The sequence below is a fragment of the Eriocheir sinensis genome, chromosome 13, assembly GCF_024679095.1.
Source record: "Eriocheir sinensis breed Jianghai 21 chromosome 13, ASM2467909v1, whole genome shotgun sequence".
Lineage (NCBI taxonomy): Eukaryota > Metazoa > Arthropoda > Malacostraca > Decapoda > Varunidae > Eriocheir > Eriocheir sinensis.
In genome coordinates this window covers 3,705,533-3,725,532 of record NC_066521.1, presented here as the reverse complement: position 1 = coordinate 3,725,532, position 20,000 = coordinate 3,705,533, and the positions used below count along the sequence as shown (strand labels likewise).

Here is a 20,000-nt window from a genome sequence, read left to right as displayed (position 1 = left end):
ATGGCCCTGATGGTAGTTTGACCCTTTTTTTCTGTATCATGAAGCTTAAAAGACCCCGACTGATCTCCTTCGCCTTTGAAAATAGTTGGTATAAGAGAGACGTAAATTTCTGGGTATTTCCATGGGTAGTTTTATGGCCCTGATGGTAGTTTGACCCTTTTTTTCTGTATCATGAATCTTAAAAGACCCCGACTGATCTCCGTTTTAGCCTGTGGAAATAGTTGGTTTATGAGACGCGTAAATTTCTGGGTATTTCCATGGGTAGTTTTATGGCCCTGATGGTAGTTTGACCCTTTTTTTCTGTATCATGAACCTTAAAAGACCCCGACTGATCTCCTTCTTCGCCTTTGGAAATAGTTGGTATAAGAGAGACGTAAATTTCTGGGTATTTCCATGTGTAGTTTTATGGCCCTGATGGTAGTTTGACCCTTTTTCTGTATCATGAAGCTTAAAAGACCCCGACTGATCGCCGTTTTAGCCTGTGGAAATAGTTGGTATAAGAGAGACGTAAATTTCTGGGTATTTCCATGTGTAGTTTTATGGCCCTGATGGTAGTTTGACCCTTTTTCTGTATCATGAATCTTAAAAGACCCCGACTGATCTCCTTTTTGGCCTGTGGAAATATTTGGTATGAGAGGCGTAAATTTCTGGGTATTTCCATGTGTAGTTTTATGGTCCTGATGTTAATATGACCTTTTTTTCTGTATCATGAAGCTTAAAAGACCCCGACTGATCTCCGTTTTAACCTGTGGAAATAGTTGGTATATGAGAGACGTAAATTTCTGGGTATTTCCATGTGTAGTTTATGGCCCTGATGATAGTTTGACCCTCTTTTTGTACCATGAGCCTAAAAAAAATCATTAGAGCCCGACTGATCTCCTTTCCGGCGTTGGGAAATATATGGTGTTAGAGTTGAAAGCAGCGTTGCCAAATCGTCGTACTCTGACAATCTCATTTATCATTTTTAGGCTCCAAGACGATCGTAACCACACACATAGCGCTAGAAAATTAAAGTTATCGTTAAAACTGTTAAATATTGGTGGTTTTCGTTCATTTGCGCTACAGTTATCGGTCAGAAACTACGAAAAGGCTAAATGCTGAGTACGATAATTTGGAAACGCTGGTTGAATGCGTCTGAGATTACCGACTTCTTTTCTGTAACGATTGTCTCTTATATTCACGTTTTCTTATGCATTCACGTCCATCCTTCTCCTTCCCTCCTTCCTTCCCTTGTAAAATGTCGGTTCTCAGCTACACAATTTATTTTTCCTTCTACAGTTTTCACACATTTCTTTCACCTCTTAAACGCTCTGCTTCTATTTTCTGCTGCGTTGACTCGTCGTTCTAGTCAGTCAAGTTTAGTTCAGTTAGCTCATTTACTTTTTTGTTGCCTGTTGTCTTCCGCAGCGTTGGTTTCTGTGTCGACATTTTCCTTTTATCCTCCTCACTCTTTATCATTTCGCTTCCTTTCTGTTTCATTGGCATTCAGTTTTGTATTTTTTTGTTTGTTTGTTTTATCCATGAGACCGTCGACAGTTTCCTTATTGTTCCTCTTTTTGCTTTTTTTCTGTTCCTTACCTTTTCTTCGCTTCTTTCTTTTCTCCGTCTTGCCTCCCTCGAATAAGATTTCTACACCTTTCGTTTGCCTGTTCTTCCATTACATTGATCGTTCACATTTTTTTTTCTTCATACATTTCCTTCATTTCTATATCGTTCTGCTTCCTTTTATGCTGCACTGGTTTTTATTCACTTCTCTTCGTTTGCGCTTAATATTCTTCCTTCCTTTGTCAATGGTGTTGCTAGTTTCCTTTAATTTTTCTTCCGTTACACTGATATTTCAAGACATTTTTTCATATCTTTCCTTCACTTCTATATCGTTCTGTTGCCTTTTATGCTGCACTGGTTTTTTATTCACTTCTTTTCGTTTGCTCTTAATATTCTTCCTTCTCTTGTCAATGGTGTTACTAGTTTCCTTTAATTTTTCTTCCGTTACACTGATATTTCAAGACATTTTTTCATATCTTTCCTTCACTTCTATATCGTTCTGCTTCCTTTTATGCTGCACTGGTTTTTATTCACTTCTCTTCGTTTGCGCTTAACATTGTTCCTTCTCTTGTCAATGGTGTTACTACATAGTTTCCTTTAATTTTTCTTCCGTTACACTGATATTTCACGACCTTTCTTCACTGGTTTTTTATTCACTTCTTCTCGTTTGCTCTTAACATTCTTCCTTCCCTTGTCAATGGTGTTACTAATATCCTTTAATTTTTCTTCCGTTACACTGATATTTCACGACCTTTCTTCATATCTTTCCTCCACTTCTATATCGTTCTGCTTCCTTTTCGGCTAAACTGACTTGAATTACTGTATTTTCGATTGGACTCAACATTCTTCCTTCCCTTGGCAATAGTGTTAACTCTCCTTCCGTTTTTCATACCTTTCCTTCACCTCTAGATCATTCTGCTTCCTTATCGACAACACAAGCTTCTATTCACCTCTTTTCGCCTCGACTTAACATTCTTCCTTCCCTCGTCAATGGTGTTTCTAGTTTCCTGCCGTTTCTCATACCTTTCCTTCACTTCTATATCGTTCTGCTTCCTATTCTGCTAAAATGACTTGAATTACAGTACTTTAGATTGGACTCAACATTCTTTCTTCCCTCGTCAATGGTGTTTCTAGTTTCCTGCCGTTTCTCATACTTTTCCTTCACTTCTATATCGCGCTGCTTCCTTTTCTGCTGCACTGGCTTGTATTGACTTCTTTCCGCTTCAACTTAACACTTTTCCTTCCCTCGTCAATGGTGTTGCTAGTTTCCTTCCGTTATATGTTTTCCTTCCCGTCAGCAGTTTCCACATTCCCTTCCATACTGTTGGGCTTCATTTCACGCTGGCTTCCCCGTTGATAGACTTTCCACCCTTCTGCCTTCCCCGGTTTGGTGTATTTCTGCAAACCGCTCAAGTATAGGATGGCTGCAGAAGTACCTTGGGTCGTAAATCTGAGGGGGCGTCAAAAATACTAGCCCTCCACATGCTCCACGTGCCTCGGTGTCGCAAGAGCTGATTTCGACGCCAGCAAAAACAAATAAATTAGATAAAGGCGAGTGTTGGAAAGAACTGCCAAATCAACACGAGACTGACTGCAATTCACGCGCGTCAAAAGCTGGACTAATTTAATGCATACCTGATATCAAAACTCAGAAAGCAATTCACTAAAAATAAGCACGCACACACACACACACACACACACACACACACACACACACACACACACACAGCTGATTCCACCGGGGTTCCCATAAACTAAAACAAAACACACACACACACACACACACACACACACACACACACACACATTAAAACAAATCATCCACCGGACAAATACATAAACACGTGAACTATGCGCAATCAATAGCATCGCCTCGCAAAGAAAATTGTACAAGTTTGTGAAAGACATTTTCTTTTGTCTGGCGCCAGGGTGTCACGCGGACGGCTGCTGCTGCTGCTGCTGCCACCACGGGATCAATGCTGTTCGGCGGCGCTGGTGCTGAAGGTGATGGTGATGGTGGTGGTGGTGGTGGTGGTGATGGGGGCCACTTGGACGCCGCAAACAGGTTGATGGATAATGGATCACGCCACACACTTATCCACTGCCCCGCCCTGCCCTGCCCTGTCACCCTGTCTCCCATTCTCATTAATGTGAGTGTTGTTTGCTTTTCTGTTTACCTTCACCAATAATTCATGCGTCTGAGATTGTAGCATTGTAGTAGTAGTAATAGTAGTAGTAGTAGTAGTAGTAGTAGTAGTAGTAGTAGTAGTAGTAGTAGTAGTAGTAGTAGTAGTAGTAGTAGTAGTAGTAGTAGTAGTAACAGTAGTAGTAGTAGTAGTAGTAGTAGTAGTAGTAGTAGTAGTAGTAGTAGTAGTAGTAGTAGTAGTAGTAGTAGTAGTAGTAGTAGTAGTAGTAGTAGTAGTAGTGGTATTTCGTTTCATCACCATCAACAACAAAAACACTGCCAACCATTGCATTAATCTAAAGAGGCATGTGAATACAAACAACTTAGGACGCCGAACCAACCCAGACAGTGACACACACAATCATACTTAGGCAAACAAATAACGAGACCAGGAAACACAAATGCAGGTCCACCCTCCACCCCTAAATAATAAACTACTGCAAGCAAACAAGAATAGCTAATACATCCAACCCTGCACTAACACATCCAAACACATCCAACCCTGCACTAACACATCCAAACACATCCAACCCTGCACTAACACATCCAAACACATCCAACCCTGCACTAACACATCCAAACACATCCAACCCTGCACTAACACTTCCAAACACATCCAACCCTGCACTAACACATCCAAACACACCCAACCCTGCACTAACACATCCAAACACATCCAACCCTGCACTAACACATCCAAACACATCCAACCCTGCACTAACACATCCAAACACACCCAACCCTGCACACATCCAAACACATCCAACCCTGCACTAACACATCCAAACACACCCAACCCTGCACTAACACATCCAAACACATCCAACCCTGCACTAACACATCCAAACACATCCAACCCTGCACTAACACATCCAAACACACCCAACCCTGCACTAACACATCCAAACACATCCAACCCTGCACTAACACATCCAAACACATCCAACCCTGCACTAACACATCCAACCCTGCACTAACACATCCAAACACATCCAACCCTGCACTAACACATCCAAACACATCCAACCCTGCACTAACACATCCAAACACTTCCAACCCTGCACTAACACATCCAAACACATCCAACCCTGCACTAACACATCCAAACACTTCCAACCCTGCACTAACACATCCAAACACTTCCAAACCTGCACAGACACTTCCAAACCTGCACAAACACTTCCAAACCAGCACAATGAAACCAACACACGTAGAAGCCTTCACCTGGAAAAAAAAAGAATTAACGAACTAAAGCAACTCAACAACACCCCAAATGCAACACAACCAAACCCCCGCAGAGCAACACAACACACCCGTACACCCAAAACAACACAATCAAACCCAAAATACTTTAAAATACAACACTACCAACAGTATGAACAGATCAAACCATCCCGACCAACACACTAACAATGCAGTACAACCAGACCAACGCAGCACAACAGTACACCCAAAACAACATAACCAAGCCAAAAGCCCTTAAAACAACACTAGCAACACTATGAACAGACAGACGCATCCAGGCCAACATAACTAGACCAGCCCAATACTCTCAAAATTCAATACGGTCTAACCACTCGAGAGCAGCACAACACAACATTACGTCCAAAACAACATACTCAAGCCAACACACCTTAAAACAACAACACCAAACCAGACCAGCCCAATGCACTCAAAATTCAGCACGGCAGGACCACCAGAGAACAACACAGCACAAAAGTACGTCCAAAACAGCAGAGGAGAGTCAATGCACGCAGGTCCGGCCGGGTCAATCCATGCCGAAGGGAGGGATCATCGAGCGACTAATGTTTGGGGCCGCGATCACGAAACACATGTTCAAGTTCCACTCATGCCTGGCTGTTTCCACGTGCCGGCCAATGGTTTTATAATCCCTCTACGCATTGCCGACACTCGCTAGCCAGAGCAGCCAGAATGTCACCCCAACCACCGCACCACACACCACACCAAAGCAATACACAGCCGAAGTAGTTGTCATTCAGTCTAACATGCATTCGAAATTGATCTCTTTTTTTAGCCGCACTTTTCTCTTTGCTTTTACAGGAACAGCGCTGAGCGGACTATTTTGTTTTCTTTTTTTGTGTTTTTGCCCTTGAACTGTTTCTTCTAGAGTAAAGTAGAATAATATAAATACCAGCTCGTTCAAGACAGACATCTATACACAATCATGCTATAGGCCATTCACAACTAAAAAAAAACATCGTAACTATCATAGCCAGCCATTCCTTGCTAAGTTATTTTCCATTCACATCCAGACACAGCTCAGCCAATAAAGCCAGTCACACATAACCAAGCTAAATGCCAATGTCGGTCAAACTTCCGGCTGATCGACCAAAGCCACTCGCAGTACCCAAACTGACATCCACCGGTCACTCGAGCAGCTCAAACCAAAACATAACCAACCATACCTTACCAAATTATTTTCCATTCACATCCAGACACAGCTCAGCCAATAAAGCCAGCCACACATAACCAAGCTAAATGCCAATCCCGTTCAAACTTCCGGCTGATCGATTAAAGCCACTCGTAGGACCCAAACTGACTTCACCAGCCACTCGAGCAGCTCAAACAACAAAGGTGATCATAAACAAACCATGACCCTAACTCATACATACATAAATTAGCAAAATGGTCAATAAGCCAACAATACACAGCCGATCTCCGTCATTAACCTGGCCAGGCCGCGCCACACCTCGCCGCCTCCTGCCTCCAAGTCGATCTATAAAACTTTATCGAGTCCTTCTGGTGACCGCAGACCGACAGGCACGCCGCGGGCTGCCGTGATCACCACATCAGATCCAATCGTCTTAAGAGAGCTTCCGCTATTTAGGATCTGATAGTCTCTAGTCACGATACCGAAGGGGAGGAAATGAAGGGAAGGGAGGAGAGATACGAGGAGGGACGGGACTGGCCAGGGAGATAGGAGAGGAGGAAAGGAAAGGGGCCGGGGAGAGAGAAAGGAGGGAGGTGGCGGAAAGAATGAAGGAAACTAGTGAGGAACAAAAGAGATAGAGGAGAGGAGGGGAAAGGAAAGAGGCCAGGAGGGAGAAGAAGGGGGAAAAGAAGGGGACGCGAATGAGGGAGAGTGGGGAAGATAGGAGAGAGGAAATGAGGAAAAGTAAGACGGCAATCAGGGAAATTACACCAATCAGACCCAAAGAGACGCTCGTTGACAAGCCGCTCACAGACCCACCGACAAAACACTTAGGCAATAACAACCCCGAGTAAACAAGGCCTGAGCCAATCAACGCGAGGAGCAGCAGCGGAGGCCAGGCAGTCAGTCAGTCAGTCAAGCCGCGAGAAACAATAACAAAAACAGCAAAGGCCAGCCAATCAAGAGAGGGCACTTAAGGGGAAAAGGAGGAAAAAAAAGTCTAAGGAAACACAAACACAGACGCTGACCAATCACGCCTCGCCATTTCCACGCAGCTCTGCCAAACGTATCTCAGAGCCTCCAACGTGTTTATATCTTCATTATTTAACGCTAGCCTTGTCACCGGCGCAAGTTTAGAGCTGGCAACGTTGCTGGCCTGACTGTAGAGCTGCCAATGCGAGTGTGTGTGTGTGTGTGTGTGTGTGTGTGTGTGTGTGTGTGTTATGAATCAAGAATACTGTATAAGCTCTGCACCAATACCTTTTTTTCAGTTTTCCTTATAAGCTCAGCGCCAATATCTTTTTCAATTTTCCTTAATTTTTAAACTGTAGCTCCATTCGAATTCTTCTCCGTGAATATTTGAATACTTTTTTTTAGCGAACAATTACTTTCACGCTTACTTTTGCACGATTTCACCCACGGCTTCCTTCAATACAATGTTAATAATAAAGGCATATACTGATCTCTCTCTCTCTCTCTCTCTCTCTCTCTCTCTCTCTCTCTCTCTCTCTCTCTCTCTCTCTCTCTCTCTCTCTCTCTCTCTCTCTCTCTCTCTCTAAGCCGGAGATGAGACAAGAGTGTGCTCCATATCATAAACAAATGCTCAGAGGGAGAGGGAAGGAAGGGAAGAGACGGGAGGAGAGGGAAGGAAGGGAAGGTGAAGGTTAGGGAAAGGTGGGAGGAGAGAGTGCGATTCAAGGAGGGAAGAGGGAAGGAAAGAGGGGAGAAGAGAAGGAGATACAAGTAGGGAAGAGGAGGGAGGTGGATTATGGGAGATGAAGGAAGGGAATGATATGAGTACAGATCTGCCGACGAGGAGGATGGGGTCGAGTCGTTGAGGAAGGAGGAGGAGGAGGAGGAGGAGGAGGAGGAGGTCAGGTAGGTGCCCAGGGTGGCGTGACTCACGATTGGGTTAGAGTTCACATCCCCCACCACAACCACATCACTACCACCATTACCACCATCACCATCACCACCCTAATTCTCATACATCCCACATCACCATCACCTCCCACCACCACCATCATTATCATACACCCACACCATCATCACCACCACACCATCAGCATCACCATAACCATTACTTAAGACACTATCACCACCACCACCATCATCACCTCCACCAAGAATAAGGAAAGAACCCAATTTACCACACACCAACGATCATACTCACACCACCAGTACACCACCACCACCACCGCCACCACAGTCACCTAATCACCATCATCACCACACAGTCACCACCATAAAAATATCACCACCACCTGAGATGTCGTCCTTATTATCAAGAGGCGGCCAAGGTTACCAGGTTAATGATCACACACACACACACACACACACAAGCACACGCACATTCATCCACGCTCTCTCTCTCTCTCTCTCTCTCTCTCTCTCTCTCTCTCTCTCTCTCTCTCTCTCTCTCTCTCTCTCCTAATTAGATAATAAGACGCGGTAAAAACAAGTTAGTCCCTTTGTCTTGTAAGTCAGGTGGGCAGGGCGTCAAGACTCCCCGTGTCACCCTTACCGGAGAGAGAGAGAGATAACAGGCTCCCTAGAGGAACGCCGCCTAACGAGAGAGACGCAGGCAGAAGGGCTTTTGCGGGCGATAAGACAGATAACACTTGTGGTAATGTAGACAGGCTGACAGATACCAGGCGATTAGATACACGGAGGCAGCGACACACTTCCTCTGCCCTCTCCCCTTCCCCACGCTTCTTACCCTTACCCTTCCCTATACTAGTAATTCTTCCCCTTCCTCCCTTTCCTTACACTTCGTCCCCTTTCCATTCCCCTCTCTTTCTCTACCCTATCCCCTTCACCCTTCCCTCCCTCGATCCCCTTTCCTATGCTTCTTAGTCCTTCCCATACCCTCCCCTTCCATTTCCCTTCCCTACATTTCTTTCCCTTAACCTCTCTCCCTTCACTTCTCTCTCTCCCCATCCCCTTCCCCTATACCTCTTCCCTTTCCTTCCCCCTATCTTTTCCTACACTTTTATCTCTTCCCATCTCCTCCTCCCTTCCCTTTCCCTCTTATGCCCTTCCCTAAATTTCTTCCCCTCTCTCTACCTTTTTTTTTTCTTTATCCATATATGCCTCTCTCTCTCTCTCTCTCTCTCTCTCTCTCTCTCTCTCTCTCTCTCTCTCTCTCTCTCTCTCTCTCTCTCTCTCTCTCTCTCTCTCTCAACCCCCTTTTTCCGCCGTTCCTCCCTCCTTACTTCATCACCATCCCCAAGGAAGAATAGAACCGTCTTTATACATGGGAATAAGACGGGGGGGAGGTGGGGAAGGGAAGGAAAGAAAAGTGGAGAGAGAGAGAATAGAGAAGGCAGCACCGATCACACCTCTCGAATACACACCTGTTCATTAGGCTCCTTACAGTAATTATACACCTGTCTGTCATGCACCCATTCATTAGACACCTCTTCACCGTACGACCGCTTTCCACGTCTATGTATCTGGCCACTACACGCGTATACACACACACTCACACCCCCCACACACACACACACCTCAACACACCTTTCCACCCACACAACAGCCTCCCACACAGCCACACACATCCTACTCCCATATACTTCCCCCACGCACCCTCCCATCGCAGTAAGTAGCGGGCTTTTTGATATATATTTTTCTTTACGCCCTTGAACTGTCTCAGCTGTAAAAAATAAAAAACTTCCCAACATACCTCAACACATTAATTAGCCTCTTCATACCCGTTCACTATGTCATCTTCACCATCATCATCATCATCATCATCATTGTAATCTTAGTAATCATCATTCTTATCTGCCATTATTAGTCTACGGGAGAATAAATACTTTCCTCACTGTTCTCCATTTCTTTGGCACCACCATCACCATCATCATCATCATTGCAATCTTAGTAAGCATCATTCTTATCTGCCATTATTAGTCTACGGGAGAATAAATACTTTCCTCAGTGTTCTCCATTTCTTTGCCATCATCATCATCATCATTGCTATCTTCGTAATCATCATTCTTATCTGCCATTATTAGTCTACGGGAGAATAAATACTTTCCTCACTGTTCTCCATTTCTTTGATGTTAGTGTAGCCTGCTTCATCCTATTCAAGCTAAGGTTCTATTTTCGCCAATCCACCTGCTGGTTTGATCGCATGCTTCTCCATAAACACTTACTTAGTATAGTCAAGCTTCCTTATATACCTGTCAACGTTACACACCTGTTTATTGCACATCTGTCTCCCCTGCGCAACTACAGCGTATACTCACAACTTTGCATTTACCGTTCCCTCATTCACACCTACCTGTAGCAAACCTTGGAGGCTGCAAATTACACACCTGCTTACAATACATAGTTATACATGCCCCCCCACACACACCTGTCCCTAACACACCAGCACCTCTCAACGCTTCGGGAGGGCGGGAGATAAGAGGCTCCCAACAGTCAGCCGATAAGACTCAGCTACAAAAACGAAGATACACGTTAAAAAGAGATATGATAAGGAGACAAGAGTATACAGCTTCATTTCTTCTTGGCAATACAATGAGCAGCGATATCAGGGCTCCGAGAGCGTGTGCTTAACGACATGGAACACACACACACACACACACACACACACACACACACACACAAATATGTTTTTTTTTCATCAATTTCTGTTATATTTATGTACCTAACCAACACTCTTGAGCCACTTGAGAGAGAGAGAGAGAGAGAGAGAGAGAGAGAGAGAGAGAGAGAGAGAGAGAGAGAGAGAGAGAGAGAGAGAGAGAGAGAGAGAGAGAGAGAGAGAGAGAGAGAGAGAGAGACAGACAGACACACACACACACACACACACACACACACACACACACAGAGAGAGAGAGAGAGAGAGAGAGAGAGAGAGAGAGAGAGAGAGAGAGAGAGAGAGAGGTCATCACGGTTGGCTGCCTATGCCTGGGTAGCACTGCCAACCTCGGATCTGTTCTTTGTTGTCCGCTGACTCCTCCCCCTCGGTGTGTGTGTGTGTGTGTGTGTGTGTGTGTGTGTGTGTGTAGTAAAAGGAAGCATATTTTATCCGAAGAATTCCTGCTGATCTCTACTGTGGTAACTTCCAGAGAGAGACACAGTAGTTGAGAGAGAGAGAGAGAGAGAGAGAGAGAGAGAGAGAGAGAGAGAGAGAGAGAGAGAGAGAGAGAGAGAGAGAGAGAGAACAACGTTGCCCGCTCATCTACATATTTGTACTAAATTGCGCTACGTAAGATGTAAAAAAAAAAAAATCCCAGACATAGCGAGACAGACATAAGTAGGTGGACAGATAAAAAAAAATAGTCAGAGAGAGAGAGAGAGAGAGAGAGAGAGAGAGAGAGAGAGAGGGGTCATGAAGGCGTCACACAAGGAGCAGGTCATCGCCCTCCTTGATCCCCCCCGCCCCGCTCCTCTGGTCTCCTTTATCCAGCCAGGTCAAAGGTCGACCCCCCCCTCCCCCCCACGTCCCACGCACACTGTTGGCTCCGGCCGCCGCGAAACAAGTTCTGACCAAGTACACATTTTTTTTTCTCTTTTTCTCTCACAAGTTCTCTCTCTCTCTCTCTCTCTCTCTCTCTCTCTCTCTCTCTCGCTCTCTCTCTCTCTCTCTCTCTCTTCGTCGGTATGTCACTTTTTTTTCTCGTATATGCAATTTTTTTCTTCATTTTTTGTTCCTTATTTGTATTCTCTTCCTCTTTTTGAATATCGCCTTTTTTATCTGTCTCTCCTTCACCTTCAGCTGACATTATTATTTTTCTGTATTTTTTTCTTTCTGTCTTCTCTGTCTTTTCTTCTTCAGTTAATTCCTATTTTCCCCTTTCCCTCTAGCTGCACTTAACACTACATTCTTTCTCTTTCTTCTAGCTTCAATAAACACTACCATTTTTATGTTTCTTCTACGGTACCTTCAAACATTCATTTTTTTCTCTGTCTTTTCTACCTTCAATTAACTTTATCATTTCTGTTTCCTCCACCTTCAACTAACACTTTATCTCTGCTCTAAATGACCCCTGCTAAATTCAATCATCAAATTCATCATCATTACCATCAGTAGTAGTAGTAGTAGTAGTAGTAGTAGTAGTAGTAGTGGAAGTAGTTGTATAGCTCCCAAGATTTTGCCTCCCTTCACTCTTCGGTCAAGGCGCCCCGTGAGTCGTGTTCAGCTTCCCTCCTGTGTTGTGGCTGCCTCCGTGAAGCTGACCTAAATTTTGGCTAACACGCACGAAGGCAAGATACATTTCATTAGTCTCATCAAAATAAAAGATTTCCAAGAGCAACAGAGATCTCGGCACTGACTTTGTTCTGCTTCTTCTTCTTCTTCTTCTTCTTCTTCTTCTTCTTCTTCTTTTATTATTTTTTTCTTCTAATTTTTTTAATTCTTTTTTATTGTCTTATTTTCCCTTTATTATTATTATTATTATTATTGTTTTTTACATTTTTCTTATTTTTATTCTTCCTCTTATTCTTCCTTTTCTTCCTCTTCATGTTCTTCTTCTTGTTCTTCTTCTCCTCCTCCTCCTTCTCCTTCTCCTCCTCCTCCTTCTCTTCCTTCTCCTCCGCTTTCTTGTTCTCCTCCTCCTCCTCCTCTTCCTTCTCCTCCGCTTTCTTGTTCTCCTCCTCCTCCTCCTCCTCCTCCTCCTCCTCCTCCTCCTCCTTCTTCTTCGTCTTCTTCTTCTTCTTCCTCTTTATTACAACTTCGCGAGGCGTCAGTTTGGCGGAGGGGAAGTCTGCCTGCCGGTCAGTCACAATTTAGAGAGAATGTAATTTCGCGAATCCAGTTTGAGTGAGCCCCGCGTCGCCTCCGGGAAGCAAGGTGTGTAGCCGGATCGCCTGCTTGGCCAGACAAAGCCCCCACGTGGCCGCCGTCAACACCTTCACGCCCGGTGGCTCTCCAGTCAGTGGCACATTGGCGAACAACAGAGCTGCCAAGGGGTGGTGCAGATGCGTCTCTCAGCCACCACCAGGACAGACAATCGGCTACTCTCGTTCAAATAGTGACTCGCGCTACAGTATACCTTCCGCATTCAACCACAAGCCAAGAAGATAACCTTACAGACACAGCTTCCATCCAAATTCACATTGCACGCAGGACAGACAACTGACCTTCCTCGTTCAAACAACCCCTCGTACCACAATTAACTTTCCTCATTTAACCACAAGCCAAACAGATAATTATACAGACACATCTTCCACCCACATTCACATCTTCGGACAGGACAGACACTCATGGACACAGACAATCAGGCATAAGTTAAACAGATATAGGTTTATATTCTTAATAACCGTATCGCACTCCCATTAGGACTATTTTCCAAGGCACCAGAGTATTTTAAGGTTTGCATGGGTAAGCTTTCCCGTTCAAGATGGAGAAGTCGGGAAAAACTCTCTAGGATCACAAAGCGTCCGTAAGAAAAAAAACAGTTTGCATGGATAAGCTTTGACCCGGTTTGCATGGGTAAGCTTTCCCGTTCAAGATGGAGAAGTCGGGAAAAACTCTCTAGGATCACAAAGAGTCTATAAAAAAACCAGCTACGTCTACGAAAGGCTTTACAAACAGGCGTATTGAGGTGCCGAGACGTTTAAGTGTACGGGCCAAAGACTCGCCTTTCATCCACGCAGCGCAGACACTCAACCTTTCACATTCACCCATAAGCCACACTGATGATCAATTACCTGCATTCAGGGAGCAGCACGCCGCACACACAGCCGTCCGCATTGAGCCAAGTCCAAGCCACACAGACAACCAATTACCGCCATTCAGTCACACGCCACTTAGACAGCCCATGATTTGCATTCACTCGCACGCCACGCAGATGACCATTTGCATGTGTTTACACTGTCCAGGGTGGAGAGCCAATCAGCTGCTAGCATTCAGACGTCATCAGGCACTTGCATTATAAAGCCACAGAAGAAATCAAACCCGGATACACTCTTCGCCACACCAGGCAGTCAGTCCAACCATAGTACCGGCAAATCCAACCACTCAGCTATGCCATCAGTAAATCAATCACAAAGAGTCAGTCACAGAGCCATCAATCACTTGCATTCTAAAGCCACAGAAGAAATCAACCCGGACATGACCAGGCAGGCAGTACACTCTTCGCCACACTAGGCAGTACAACCATAAAACCGGCAAATCCAACCACTCAGCTATGCCATCAGTAAATCAATCACAAAGAGTCAGTCACAGAGCCATCAATCACTTGTATTCTAACGAAGAAATGAAACCCCGGATATGACTAGGCAGGCGGTACACTCTTCGCCACACTAGGCAGTCCAACCATAAAACCGGCAAATCCAACCACTCAACTATGCCATCAGTAAATCAATCACAAAGAGTCTGTCACAGAGCCATCAATCACTTGTATTCTAAAGCCACAGAAGAAATCAACCCGGACATGACCAGGCAGGCGGTACACTCTTCGCCACACTAGGCAGTACAACCATAAAACCGGCAAATCCAACCACTCAACTATGCCATCAGTAAATCAATCACAAAGAGTCAGTCACAGAGCCATCAATCACTTGTATTCTAAAGCCACACGAAGAAATGAAACCCCGGACATGACCAGGCAGGCAGTACACTCTTCGCCACACTAGGCAGTCCAACCATAAAACCGGCAAATCCAACCACTCAGCTATGCCATCAGTAAATCAATCACAAAGAGTCAGTCACAGAGCCATCAATCACTTGCATTCTAAAGCCACACGAAGAAATCAAACGCCGGATATGACCAGGCAGGGAGTCCACAATCAACTACACAAGCAGTTAACCACTCAACCATACCACCCGCACATAAATTTAAGTCATAAAACCATCAGTCACTTGCATGCTAAAGCCAAGGAAGAAATCAAACACACACTTATGACAAAGATTTCGTACTTGTGAGCATTTCCTTGGGTAGTTTTATGACCCTCGTGGTACTTCGTCCCTTTCTCTGTACCATGAACGTGAAAAAAAAAAAAACTAAAAACATGAAAACCAGATTAATTCATTTTTCTGCCTTCGGAAAAAGTTGATGTAAGAGGCAGGCAGGCAAGTCCACTATTTACCGCATCAGTCACTCCAACCATAAAACCAGCAAACCAACTACACAAACAGCCAACCACTCAACAACACCATCAGAAAATCAATCACAAAGAGCCAGTAAATCGGTCGACCATGAGCCAGCAAGTCAGCCACATAATAAGTCAGTGTGTAACAGTTAACCAGTCAACCATACAGCCACCAGATCAATCAAGCAGAAAGTTAGTCAAATAGTTAACCAGTCAACCGTACAGCCAGTAAACAAACCACATAGCAAGTTAGTCGGTCACACAATTAACCAGTCAGTCACACAACCAGGAAATCAGTTAGGGGCACACTTGACCACTCGAACATTCAGTTAGAAATCAGTTACACAGCTAATCATTCTGTCTAACAACCATTCAGTCACTTTTTTTTACTCAACCACACAATCAGTTAACCACACTACCAAACATTCAATCACATGAGACAAAGGTCAGACGCCTCCACTTCTTACGTCCAAATGTGCAAAGGTCGAAAAGATTAATCGGGTTTTCATGAGTGTTTTTGCACGTCCATGGTACAGAGGAAGGGTCATACTACCACCAGGGTCATAAAACTATCCAAGGAAATTATTACAACTACGAAATGCTTGTCAAATATGTGTGCTTGAAGACCGAGGCAAGACTGGTTAGCTACCCCACATACCACACCTCAATACCACCACCACAACCACACAACCAGACAACCATAAACAGAGGAAGGACCAGTTAGCTACCCCCCCATCACCACACCTCAATACCACCACCACAACCACACAACCAGACAACCATAAACAGAGGAGGGACCAGTTAGCTACCCCCCCCTCACCATAAGCACAAGCACCGGTCACCATCAGCCAGCCAGCCAGCCGCCACCCTTGCAGTGTTACCAAACGGGGCAGAAGATCTCGGTGACTTCACCCCCCAGGAAGCCAATTTTCGCAGGCTGGGGTTGGCAATAATGCAAGACTGGCGTCGACAATAATTTGGGGTCCGGAGAAGCTACTGAGGGAGGGAAGGAGGGGGAGGAGAAGGGAGGGAATGACAACTCAAGACGCTCCCCAACCCCTTGTCTTCCTCCCCTCCTCTTCCTCTCCTTGTTTTACATTTCCCTCCTCCTCCTTCTCGACGTCCCTTTTCTTTTTCTTCCTTTTCTTATTATTGTTATTGTTAGTCTTATTCTATTTTTCACTCTCCCTCTTCTTCATCGCCTCCTTTCTTCTTCTTCATCTAGAGGTCTGTTGCTGTTTGATTTTCCTTTGTACTCTTCTTCGTGTAGGACAGTAATGGCTGAGTGGACGTCCCCGTTAAATCTCTCTCTCTCTCTCTCTCTCTCTCTCTCTCTCTCGACCTAAGATTAAATAACGAAACACAACGGACATTCCTTTCCTCAGAGACTCCTTCACGTTAAACCTCCTCCTCCTTCTCCTCTTAACCTTCTCATTCCCACTCATCCCTCAACTCAAGATATACCACCTGCATTAAATTATCCTTACTATCATCGTTATTGTAGTAGTAGTAGTAGTAGTAGTAGTAGTAGTAGTAGAAGTAGTAGTAGTAGTAGTAGTAGTAGTAGTAGTAGTAGTAGTGGAGTGGCGTAATCAGGGCTAGGACGAGAAAGGGTCATATACTGTAATTACTTAACACATCACTGCACGGTTACCTCCCCCCCCCCCATCTCTCTCTCTCTCTCTCTCTCTCTCTCTCTCTCTCTCTCTCTGGTGAACTAGTCTCATCCCTTCCCCCTCTCTCTCTCCCTCCTCCTCTCTCTCTCTCTCTCTCTCTCTCTCTCTCTCTCTCTCTCTCTCTCTCTCTCTCTCTCTCTCCTGCAAACACACGAACGCAAACACAAGGAAGAGCAAGGAAAACGAGATGGAGAGAAAAGGAAACAGGAGGAAAAATAAAAAGTGTACATTACAAGACACGTGGGACGAGAGAGAGAGAGAGAGAGAGAGAGAGAGAGAGAGAGAGAGAGAGAGAGAGAAGAAGACATGTTTGATAAAAGTGAAAATGGAAGAAAGGAAGGAAGAATGAAAGAAATGAATAAGAGAGAAAATTACTGTGAAAAAGAAAAATAAGACGAAATTAATAAGAAAAGAGAAAGGAGAAGAAAAAAGGAAGGAAGGGAAAGAAAGAAGTGGAAGAGAGAGAGAGAGAGAGAGAGAGAGAGAGAGAGAGAGAGAGAGAGAGAGAGAGAGAGAGAGAGAGAACACGTGATAAAGACATATATATAAAAGAGAAACGAGAGAAGAAAAGAGGAAAGAAAATGGAAGAAAGAAAGGAAGAAAGAAAAGAGTAAGAGAGAAAATTACCGTGAAAAAAAAAACGAGATTAATAAGAAAAGAGAAAGGAGAAGAAAAAAGGAAGGAAGAAAGAAAGAAGTGATAAAAGAGAAACGAGAGAAGAAAAGAGGAAAGAAAATGGAAGAAAGAAAGGAAGAAAGAAAGAAAAGAGTAAGAGAGAAAATTACCGTGAAAAAAAGACGAGATTAATAAGAAAAGAAGAAAAAAGTAAGGAAGAAAGTAAGAAATGGAAGAGAGAGAGAGAGAGAGAGAGAGAGAGAGAGAGAGAGAGAGAGAGAGAGAGGATACTGATAGCAAACATGAAGCAGACATACCAAAACACGTATGACAGACAGACACAAACAGGAGAGGAGACTTTCCGGGTAGGCAGACACAGACAGGCAGTAAGGTAAGCGGGTAGGCAAGTAGATAGTCAAATAGATAAATAAATAAGTGTACGTACTCGGCTTGTGAAAGTTGAGTGACCTGGCGTGCAGCGTGAGTCACCCTTCCCCCTCCCTGCCTCTCTCGCCCCCCCTCCCTCTCTCCTCCCCTCCCCCGCCCTGCCCGCCTCGCTCCTTCTCCCGTATAAGGCCACACTCCGCACCCAGATCCCTCACACCTGTCCCATCCTCTCCCTCACCCTGGCGATGATACACACTCACCTTCATTATCAGTATAGTTATTATTATGATTATTATTATTATTATTATTATTATTATTATTATTATTATTATTATTATTATTTATACTACTACTACTACTACTACTACTACTACTACTACTATCATAAATTTATCCCTATCTCTTAAACTGTGAGAGATTAATAGTAATAACGATGGAAAAATAACTAATAATGATAATAGCTAATAATAATTATAATAATAATGATAATAATAGCTAATACTAATAATAATAATAATAATAATGGTAAAAAGAAGAATGTAAAAAGGAAAATTTATATATGTTAAACTATTCTCTCTCTCTCTCTCTCTCTCTCTCTCTCTCTCAGCATGACTCACTAACAGCATCAACTCCATCTTTTTTATGTCTAAGCCAAGCAAGGGTTGGCAACACTGCCTTCTAGACCCTCTCCTCCTCCCTCTCTTCTTCTCTTCTACCCCTTTATTTATCCTTTCTCTCTTCCTCCTTTATTTCCCTTACATCTCTTCTCCATTTATCTGTTCTTTGTTATTACACTTCGTTCGTTCGTTCGTTCGCTTCTTCCTTCCTACAAAAACTCTCCCTCATTCCCTCTATCCTTTCCCTTCCTTTACACTCTCTCTCTCTCTCTCTCTCTCTCTCTCTCTCTCTCTCTCTCTCTCTCTCTTCTTATTCTCCTTTCTCTTTCTGATATTTTCGTGACATATTTCCCTTCCTTCCTTCCTTCCTCTCTTTCTCATCCTGACATTAATTTTATCCCCTCTTCCTTCCTTCTCTTCTTCTCCCTCCTATCTTATGCTTCCTCTCTCTCTCTCTCTCTCTCTCTCTCTCTCTCTCTCTCTCTCTCTCTCTCTCTCTCTCTGTCTCCATTTCCTCCTTTCTTCTCTCCCTCCCTCAGACTGACCTTCATTCCCTCTTTCTTTCCTTCCTTCTATTTCATATTTCCTTTCTCTGTCTTTCTCAGTTACCTCCTCACTTTCTTCCTCTCTCTCTCTCTCTGGATTTTCATTTCCTCTCTTCTTCCCTCTCTGACCTTCATTCCCTTTTCCTTCCTCTCTTCCTCCCAGTCCCTCTCCTCCTTCGTTTCCTTCCCCTTGTTCTCCTCTTCCAACCTCTTCTCCATTTCCTCTTTCTATTTCCTTTCTCTTTCTCTCCCTTTGCTTACCTCACATCCTTCCCTTCCTCCACCACCACCACCACCATCACCATCATCACCACCACCACCTCCACCACCTCCAGGGCTCCATTAATAAGACTATATTTGTGTTTATCTTGGATTCCACTTCAGAGGAGAGAGAGAGAGAGAGAGAGAGAGAGAGAGAGAGAGAGATTTACATAGATTTACATAGAAAATCAGACCACACAGACCCCATGGTCCAGACTTGGTGGTCTGTCCTTAAACCTAAGTGATTTTACATTAATCAGAAGACTCCAAAACGTTGCATTTCTACTCTAGTTGATATTAAGTTGAAGGAAGTGACGGTCGAGCTTATTTTTGAAGGAGTCAATCGTGTTACACTGGACCACTGATGGTGGAAGCTTATTCCATTCTCGCACTACAACGTTGGTGAAGAAAAATTTGGTGCAATCTGAATTTACTTGTCTACATCTGAGTTTTACGCCATTGTTTCTCGTGCGCAGACTGTCATCGATCATAAACAATGTTGATCTGTCTACATTCGTGAAACCATTAAGTATTTTAAAACATTCGATCAATTTTCCTCGGAGGCGACGTTTCTCAAGAGAGAACATGTTAAGGATAGAAAGCCTTTCTTCGTAGGATTTGTTGCGCAAGGAAGGGATCATGTTCGTTGCCCGACGCTGAACACCTTCTAATTTAGCAATGTCCTTTGCATGGTGGGGGACCAAAACTGTACCGCATATTCAAGTGGGGTCT

The 20,000-nt window shown here is 44.1% G+C and overlaps 1 protein-coding gene and 1 long non-coding RNA gene across 2 annotated transcripts in view; one reads left to right on the top strand and one right to left on the bottom strand.

Annotated features, from left to right (window-relative positions):
• Window positions 1-8,656, bottom strand: part of LOC126997890 (uncharacterized) — an 11,873-nt gene extending 3,217 nt beyond the window's left edge. The window contains exons 1-2 of the long non-coding RNA XR_007752439.1: window positions 4,749-8,656; window positions 1-4,698 (exon numbers count right to left, since the gene is read on the bottom strand). The exon at window positions 1-4,698 is cut by the window's left edge and continues 3,217 nt beyond it. This is a non-coding gene — a long non-coding RNA (uncharacterized LOC126997890). The remainder of the gene's footprint in view (window positions 4,699-4,748) is intronic.
• LOC126997889 (uncharacterized) overlaps window positions 1-20,000 on the top strand; it is a 45,892-nt gene that overhangs the window by 6,024 nt on the left and 19,868 nt on the right. Inside the window, exon 1 of the mRNA XM_050859109.1 lies at window positions 1-3,695. This exon is cut by the window's left edge and continues 6,024 nt beyond it. Within this exon, the coding sequence (XP_050715066.1) occupies window positions 1,095-2,099 (1,005 nt within the window). The 5' untranslated portion in view covers window positions 1-1,094 and the 3' untranslated portion in view covers window positions 2,100-3,695. The remainder of the gene's footprint in view (window positions 3,696-20,000) is intronic.